Raw genomic sequence first — 9,735 nt, forward strand, 5'->3', positions numbered from 1 at the left:
CTTGGAACAGAGTGCATGAATTAGTCAGCAAAACCAATGACTTAGAAGAGAATTTTTAGTATGTTACTAAACATATGTTACCCGCGACCCGCGGGTCTTTATTTGCGCATTACTGTCGATATAGTCACTGAGAGTGTTTTGTAAACAATTAAACGAAATAATAATGTAATAAGTAAAGCGAATGTGTCAATGTAAAAATAGTGTGAATGAAGCTATGAAATCAAAATAGCTAATAAGCTTAAATCCGTTTTTCAAATTAAAACATTCGCTTTTAGGCCTACATATATTTGATGAAAATTTGAGATGAATAGACTTAATTTTGTATGTTCATGTGTTAAAGTATAAAGTAGATCTTGAGGTAGACATAGATCTAGATCTACACTAATCTAGAGTTAAAAATTGGCTTTTATAGAGTTCATTCTGTGTTGCGCATGCGTGACCTTTTTTTCATGAATGAATATAGGCCTATCTCAACACGGCTACGCAACTTTAGCGAACAGCGAACGAATGTATTAAAAATGCTTTAGAAAAACAAATTTGAATGTTAAATTGATTAAAATATCAAATAAATGGACAATAATTAGTATGTTTATGTGTTAAAGCACAAAACTATCTTTGCGAAAAGAAGTTTTATCATCTTAGAGTTCAATAAGAGTTTTAGACCTATGGTCATACATTAAGTCTAAGAAAATGGAAACAACAGGCATAGCGCCATTAAAAGATGAACATAACATAATACATAATGATAATGAAACTAAAGCAAACATCCTAAACAAATACTTTGCATCAGCATTCTCAGCCCCAGGAGACAAAGACATATTACTGAATTTGAACCAAGTAGAGAACATAGAAGATATAGTAGTACAAGAAAATGGAATTCAAAAACTATTAGCCAACACCAAACCAAATAAAGCTTCTGGACCTGATGGTATTCCAGCTAGATTACTCAAAGAACTAAGCAATGACCTAGCCCCAGTGTTCAAAATACTCTTTTAGGCTTCACTTAACCAGGGCAGAGTACCAAAGGACTGGAAAGAAGCTAATGTCACCCCCCTATTTAAAAAAGGAGAAAAATCTGACCCAGGAAACTACAGACCAGTATCACTTACCAGCATCACATGTAAAATCCTAGAACACATAATATGTAGTAACATCATAAACCACTTAGACAAACATAATGTCCTCACACCATACCAACATGGCTTTAGGAAATATAGATCATGTGAAACACAACTAATAGGACTAATTGATGATTTTTCAAAAGGTTTAGATAATAGTGAACAAATAGATGTTATCTTACTAGATTTTTCTAAGGCTTTTGACAAAGTTCACCACCATAGTTTGCTTAAAAAAATAAAATATTTCGGCATTAATGGTCCACTGCATCAGTGGATTAAAGATTTTCTGATAGGGAGAGAACAAACTGTAATAATAAATGGCTCTAAATCAACACCGATAACAGTAAACTCAGGTGTACCTCAAGGAACAGTCTTGGGTCCACTACTATTTTTAATTTACATAAATGATTTACCAAATTGCATTACTTCGGGAACAAAAGTCAGATTATTTGCAGACGATTGCATAATATATAGAACAATAAAAACAACACAAGACACAGATATTTTACAAAGAGAATTAGATGAATTACAGAAATGGGAATCAAATTGGAGCATGTCTTTCAACTCAGAAAAATGTCAGTTGTTAAGAGTAACAAAAAAACTAAAACAAATTAATTCCACTTCTCTTATTCATGGCAAACCAGTAACACAGACTAAAAACGCAAAATACCTAGGTGTTATAATAAATAAAAAACTGTCATGGAATCCACATATTGATTAAAACTACAAAAAAATCAAACAAAGCATTAGGATTTATTAAAAGAAATTTCTATAAATCAAATAAGAACATAAAACTAAAATGTTATTTAACCTTGGTTAGGTCAATAATAGAATATGCATCCTCCGTTTGGGACCCCTCAACTCAAGAAAACATTAAGAAACTGGAACAGACACAAAAAAGAGCAGTGAGATTCATAACAAACGAATATTCACATTTGACTAGAGTAACACCTTTAGTAAAATCACTAAATTTAGAAAGCCTTCAGGACAGAAGGCTCAAAAGTAAAGTAGCAATCATACATAAAACACTGAACCATAATTTTCAAATACAAAAACAAAATTTAATAAAATACTCTGAAAGACACAGAAATAAAGGTACATTCCTCGTCCCATATGCTAGGATAAATTTGTACAAACACTCCTTCTTCCCTAGTGCGATTAGAGCATGGAATGGGTTGCCTGAGCTAGCCAGGAAAACCAGTGACTTGGCTGAATTTAAGTCATTGGTTAATATGCATGACTAAATGCATGACGCGTAGGACGTAATCATCTTCTTTTTTGAAGTAACGTCTGTATTATATAAGATTAAGATTAGACCTAGACCTAGGAATAGACTCAGTAGAGAGATGTGTTAATGTGTAACCAATTGGTATTGTCTAATGAAAGAATGTTCGTCAGGAAATCTGTAGTCACAAATATCAGGAACTAATTTATGTAAAAAATGCTTTTGAAACACAAAATTGAAGGTTAATTTTATTATATAATGAAATCAATGGATCTTCTTTTGTATTTTCATGTGTCAAAGTAAAAAACTATCTGCGCAAAGTGTATTTCTTAAAATTAGATCTAGGTCTAAATCCTTTCGATCTTTTCTCATGTCAACATTGTTAACCATGGCCTAGATCCATAAATACTATAGCTTTAATAGAGTCGGACTACTTTTTTTTTTTTTAGGGTCTTAAGTTTGTTTTAGGGCTACACTACATACACTACGGTCTAAGTTAGTACCCAAGGAACATTCCTGCCTAGTTTTATCAAGATTGGTCAAGCGGTTTTCATGTCTATAAGTAAAATACATACATACATACACCTCACATTCTACTTTATAATGTAGATATGCATCAAAGTAGCGCTATAGAAAAGCTGTAATTATAATTAATTATAAAACATATAATGACACGAATACAAGTTGTTAACCTTGTATAGAACATATTTATTTAAAAAAAACTTTTTAGATTTAGTTTCATAAAGCAATGTTTTCATTGATTGCTTTTGTTATAGAGTTGAATAGCGTGTAGTTTTCAAACACCTTGACTAGTCTTTCCTTCTTTCAGTAAAGATGAACGAGACACCTGGGATCTACCTCCCACAGATCGTGTTTCTGGGAACTATTATCCAGTGACTAGTAGAATCTACATCAAAGTAAGGAACACATTTAAAGGGTTACACTTTGTTTTGTTCCAAACACTATTGGAATGTTCTTGTTAAGAAGTGATCCAGAATAAACATTTTATTTTGTATAGTATACAACAAATATATTTATTCTCTCTCTCTCTCTCTCTTTTATTCTCTTTCTTTTTTCTCTCTCCCTGTCAATATATCCCTCTCTCTTTTACTTATATCTTACTCTTTCTTTCTTTCTCTCTCTCTGTCTTTCATTTCCTTATCTTTTTCTCTTGCTCTCTCGCTCTCTCTCTCTCTCTCTCTCTCTTCCTCTCTCTCATTCTCTTAATTCAACTTGCATATTTTATTTGTTCTTGCGTACCAGGATATTCAGAGGAATGTTCAGTTATCCCTGTTCACTGACAGGCCCCAAGGAGGGTCAAGTCTCAAGTCGGGAGCTGTTGAACTAATGGTCAGTATTTGTAAAAAATTGTGTAAAAGGTTCACACTCATTGTCTTTGCTTCTAAAAATTTAAGAGTACATGCATTCTGATGACCACACAAACCCATTTTTGACCTGCATATTTTGTCACATCTAATGCAGGCAAAGATTGTGACTATAGACTTCGTACATAATAATGGATGAATCATTAGATTAGAGGGTTGGATTTGATAGATACATTAACAAGATTAGATCGACTAAATTGACAAGATATACATTAGATCCTACAATTATATTAGATATTTATAAGATTTCATTCTATTTCATAGTATTTAAAAAAAGACAATGTACTTGCTTCTAAGAAAGTTTTATTATCAGCTTCATAGAAGAGTTTACAAAGATGATGATCTTGGACTTGCTGAGGTTTTAGTGGATAGTGGAGCTGATGGTAAAGGAATCATTTATACAGGTCAGTAGCAGCTTGAAGCTAATCAACCTTTCAATTATATTAGTAGTTGTCTGTCTCAATGGATGTCCAGACTGCTCAGGGTCTTCATTACTTGTATGTCCAGACTGCTCAGGGTCTTCTTTACTTTTTGAAACTGAAACTAACATCATTACAACAATAGTCATTAAAAAAACAAATGTAAGGTACATAAACAAATTCCAGGTGAAACCAAAAAATGTGAGGTGAAACAACTAATGTGAGATGAAACAAAAAATAACAAATGTCAGGTAAATAAATGTCAACTGAAACAACAAATATCAGGTGAAACAACAAATATCAGGTGAAACAACAGATATATGGTGAAACAACAGATATATGGTGAAATAACAAATGTTTGTTGATTGTTTGACACTTAGTAATTTTTATTAGTTTGTTATTAGTTTGCTGAATTGACCATAATTGACGGACTTTGAACGCGACTAGTGACGTTATGACTTAGTTGGGTTAAAGGCTACCTAGAGACATAAAGTCAGTTGGTGATTGGATTTCTTAGGGATTACACTTATTTTATCGACAGAGACTCGACTCTAGCTTTTTGCTGTATTAAAACTATCATCTGAACTGTTTAACAGTTTTTGGATTTCTCTCTTCAATTATTAACTTTTGTGTGTGCGTATACGTCTTGTTAGTCGCATTGAATACACCCGCACAAGAAACTCAGAGTAATCTGTCCAAGTCAGACATCTCCAGAGTAATCTGTCCAAGTCAGACATCTCCAGAGTAATCTGTCCAAGTCAGACATCTCCAGAGTAATCTGTCCAAGTCAGACATCTCCAGAGTAATCTGTCCAAGTCAGACATCTCCAGAATAATCTGTCCAAGTCAGACATCTCCAGAGTAATCTGTCCAAGTCAGACATCTCCAGAATAATCTGTCCAAGTCAGACATCTCCAGAGTAATCTGTCCAAGTCAGACATCTCCAGAGTAATCTGTCCAAGTCAGACATCTCCAGAGTAATCTGTCCAAGTCAGACATCTCCAGAGTAATCTGTCCAAGTCAGACATCTCCAGAGTAATCTGTCCAAGTCAGACAGGCGTCACTAACTACAAGACAGTTATGCACATCAACAGTGGCGACCCCGCATGCCGAACACTCGCTCAGATAGAAGATAGAAGGAACATCATCGTAGTTACGGCTGAAAACAGCATCATCACAGAGTGACTTCTTTTATAAGTTCTACTAATCGTCAGTCCAACAACCAGCCGCCAGTTTTCTCAGGGAGACCTTCGTCAGATTAGTGATCATCTCAACATCTGGTCTACACAAGGCTTATGATATCAAATGATATCAACGCCTGATCTTCGTGTCACTAGCTCGACCTGAAGCCAGAAGAACCGTTCTTTTATAACAAGTAAGAGACTGTCTGTAAACCTGTTGCACAGATTATATCATGAAAGCAGTCGGAAGAGCCACAGAATCCTATAAAGTTACCTCATCAGTATTAAGAAGGACAGTTTGCCCGCTGTCAGAAGTCATTGTGAGTTCTACAAGTTCGTTAGTCATCTGAATCGCTCTGTCTTATCCCTTTGAAAGTTTTATGGAGCAGTTTACTCGTTGAACAGGTCGCCATTTGTTGTAACGTCACTGCAGTTAAGGTACAACAGCTAACACTATCTAAATATTTAAATTGTATATGTTTTTATGTGCTTTTAGCTAGTGCCATTTCCCAGCCGTTCACTTCATGCAAATATTCACATCTCAACTGGTGTTGCTTTACTAAAGTTTATTAATGTTCACAATTAAAGCTAGACGTTTCTTATGGCTCCAGGCAAACATTTTCTGGTATTAGACACAATTGAAAGCTCTGCTTCACTGAACAAACAGCTGGCATTGCAAGTCCATCTGGCACCAACTGTCATGTTCACTCCAATCACTAAGGACACCCAGCCTACAAGTAATTTACAAGTAAGTCCTCAATTCACTTAGCTGATTGACTTAGCAATTTTTGTATTTAACAAGGGAGACAACTTTAAAAGTTTCTTGATAAAGGTATTACGTAATTATCTCCCTTGAATAATAAAAAAACTAGCAAAATATTGATTTTTTTTTTTTGCCACATTCAAAACAATCATAAATGTTAGATGTCTCACCATATCTCTAACAGTCTAATTTGATGGGTGTGTAGTTAATAATTGAATGACAATAGATGAAAGTTATTCAGGAGATTAGCTTGTGATCTGATGGTTCAGTACTCCTCTTTACCAAATGAACCTCACAAATAACTTATAGAATATATTCGCTCAATCAAAACGTAGCCAATAGCTAGAGAGAGATAACGTCATGAAACATATGACGTCAGCTACATACGAAATGAATGTCGTTCGTGCTGCGTTGGATGTGTAGTATTTGGTCATTGCTTTAGTTAGTGCCATTATATGTGTTACATCGTATAGTGTCATATTGTATGATTTTAATGTGCATTATTTTACAATGTAATGTGTTACATATTATCGTGCCATATTCTATTACTTTTATGTGTATTATGTTTATCGTAATATGTTGCATAGTATCGTGTCATATTGTATGATTTATTGTGTATTACGTTACAATGTATTGTGTTACATAGTACTGTGTCATAGTGTATTATGTTATCATTGTGCATCATATGCTGTGTGCTGTGTGTACATTGCAATGTTTTCCAATCGGTTGATTCAATTTCCTTACTATCTCCATAGAGAACGTTCTTGTCTGAAACACTCCCAGACAATATCCACGTTTTGACATTGGACAGAATCTCGTCCAACAACAGCATGTACCTTCTGCGTCTGGAACATATCTTCGAGGAGAAGGAACACAAGAAGTTATCATTACCTGCAGAAGTTTCTCTTCAGGTACGTTGTACGGCAGACTATACCTGAATACCCTTTACCTTTCCCCCACCCATGGAAGCATCAAGACGAAATAGGACGTCGATACTCAGACGTCCACATCTAGCTCATCTTTAATGTAACTAAACAAAACAAAAGTGTGCTCCTTTTTAAATTCCTTTTTTAAATTCCTTCTATCAGCTGACACTTTTTTTCATGGGTCCTAAAATTATAATAAGGAAGTTTTACGTTGGTCGTAAGACAAATAAAAATATTAAAATAATTTAAAAATTAAATAAATCATTTATTTCTAGCTAAAAGTTCAATCTCAATAGCAGGAAAGGTTAGCGAAATTGATAGTGGGTTGTGGGTCGCGCTAAACACAGGAACGTCGTGGGTTCTATCTTCATACTGGTTTAATTGTCTTTGCTTTTCCAACTACTAAAAGAAAATAAATATAGCTCATTTACACACACATCCACGATAGAGGAAGGCCAATATACAGGATCATAGAAAATAGTTTTAGTGTAATGATTCCTGAGACATTTTCCTATAATGATTCCTGAGACATTTTCCTATAATGATTCCTGAGACATTTTCCTATAATGATTCCTGTGACATTTTCCTATAATGATTCCTGACATTTTCCTATAATGATTCCTTAGACATTTTACTATAATGATTCCTGAGACATTTTCCTATAATAATTCATGAGACCTTTTCCTATAATGATTCATAAGACATTTTCCTATAATGATTCCTGAGACATTTTCCTATAATGATTCCTGACATTTTCCTATAATGATTCCTTAGACATTTTCCTATAATGATTCCTGAGACATTTTCCTATAATAATTCATGAGACATTTTCCTATAATGATTCATAAGACATTTTCCTATAATGATTCCTGAGACATTTTCCTATAATGATTCCTGAGACATTTTCCTATAATGATTCATGAGACATTTTCCTATAATGATTCATGAGGCATTTTACTATAATGATTCATGAGGAATTTTACTATAATGATTCCTGGGACATTTTCCTATAATGATTCCTGAGACATTTTCCTATAATGATTCCTGAGACATTTTCCTATAATGATTCCTGAGACATTTTCCTATAATGATTCATGAGACATTTTCCTATAATGATTCATGAGGCATTTTCCTATAATAATTCATGAGACATTTTCCTATAATGATTCATAAGACATTTTCCTATAATGATTCCTGAGACATTTTCCTATAATGATTCCTGAGACATTTTCCTATAATGATTCATGAGACATTTTCCTATAATGATTCATGAGGCATTTTACTATAATGATTCATGAGGAATTTTACTATAATGATTCCTGGGACATTTTCCTATAATGATTCCTGAGACATTTTCCTATAATGATTCCTGAGACATTTTCCTATAATGATTCCTGAGACATTTTCCTATAATGATTCATGAGACATTTTCCTATAATGATTCATGAGGCATTTTACTATAATGATTCATGAGGCATTTTACTATAATAATTCCTGAGACATTTTCCTATCTCGTCTCACAGTCTCTCTTCCAACCATTTGAAATTGTGTCCGCTGTGGAAACAACTCTTGGGGGCAACTTTATTCCAGAGGATCTCAAACGATTACAGTGGAACACCTACTCATCCGTAACTCCCGACAATATACGTAAGATATAATTATCTTTATTCTATTAGTTGAACAATTTCACCTTTTAATTTATTTATGTAATTGTCTTAATCTAAAAGGTGTTATTTTTCTCAAATATTTATTATACTATTTTTATTTTGATAGCCTGTGTGTATTAAAATTAGATCGTAATTTGTATAGAAGAGATAGAGAATCGCGTGGCTAAATGTTGTTTGTTTGCGATTGGTGAATGAGGTCCATTTTTGTGTGTCACGTATTTATTTGTATCAGAATCGTTTCCTTTTATTTCCACGGCACAGGGTCACCAGAATACAGACGGAACATGGAACCCCCTTTCACAGTCCGTCTACGGCCTATGGAGATTCGAACCTTCAACATATTGGTGACAAGAATTTAGACGAAGCACTGAAAGACAATGAGCATCTATAGGACTATAGACGTTACAATTGATATTAACTTCTCCATTGAGATCTGTCATCATATTTGGGACCTTAATTATTATTATTTGTTATACATATTGAGCTTAACATGTGTTTTATGTGTTTCTTTGGGAATGGAAATGTAGATGTTTGTAAGGCTAAAGGATGTATTTATTTTATCTTTAGGTTAGTGGGGAGCAAGTTGGTTCTGGTTGTTTTAGGGGAAGATTTGGTGTGAGCAAAATTGTATTTGATAATAAAATTTAATTTCAATAATTGGACTGAGTGACAAGGACGAATGATTTAAAATTGAAATATAAAAGAGTGGTTTGTCTGCTTGTACAAAATCTAAAAAAAAAACTAATTAAAAAAAAAAGAAATTGTATGTAATGAGTTACAGTTCTTGTGATATTTTTACATTTCCTGTATTCAGCTGGCTAATTCTTCAAGAAAATAAAAGGAATCAAATATCAAGAACAAAATCCTGGGTGGACACAGATCTCGAAAACGGCTCTAACGATTTTCCTAGAAAAATGACAAATTAGGTATATCTTTGGTAAAATTATTTTATCAGCTTATTGGCCACACAATAATTAAACAAGTGAGTTCTAGATAATCTCTATTATGAACACATACATACGTCAGTTGTTATTTCCGAATGAATTCTTTAA

General features: G+C 33.6%; 1 protein-coding gene across 1 annotated transcript in view; it reads left to right on the forward strand.

Moving 5' to 3' along the window:
* Nucleotides 1-9,488, forward strand: part of LOC106056074 (lysosomal alpha-mannosidase-like) — a 54,288-nt gene extending 44,800 nt beyond the window's left edge. Inside the window, exons 21-27 of the mRNA XM_056021490.1 lie at nt 3,173-3,260; nt 3,607-3,693; nt 4,042-4,132; nt 5,939-6,075; nt 6,846-7,001; nt 8,540-8,663; nt 8,945-9,488. Coding sequence (XP_055877465.1) covers nt 3,173-3,260; nt 3,607-3,693; nt 4,042-4,132; nt 5,939-6,075; nt 6,846-7,001; nt 8,540-8,663; nt 8,945-9,042 — 781 coding nt within the window. The 3' untranslated portion in view covers nt 9,043-9,488. The remainder of the gene's footprint in view (nt 1-3,172; nt 3,261-3,606; nt 3,694-4,041; nt 4,133-5,938; nt 6,076-6,845; nt 7,002-8,539; nt 8,664-8,944) is intronic.
* Nucleotides 9,489-9,735: the final 247 nt, after the last annotated feature.

Source organism: Biomphalaria glabrata, chromosome 2 (assembly GCF_947242115.1).
Source record: "Biomphalaria glabrata chromosome 2, xgBioGlab47.1, whole genome shotgun sequence".
Taxonomy (NCBI): domain Eukaryota; kingdom Metazoa; phylum Mollusca; class Gastropoda; family Planorbidae; genus Biomphalaria; species Biomphalaria glabrata.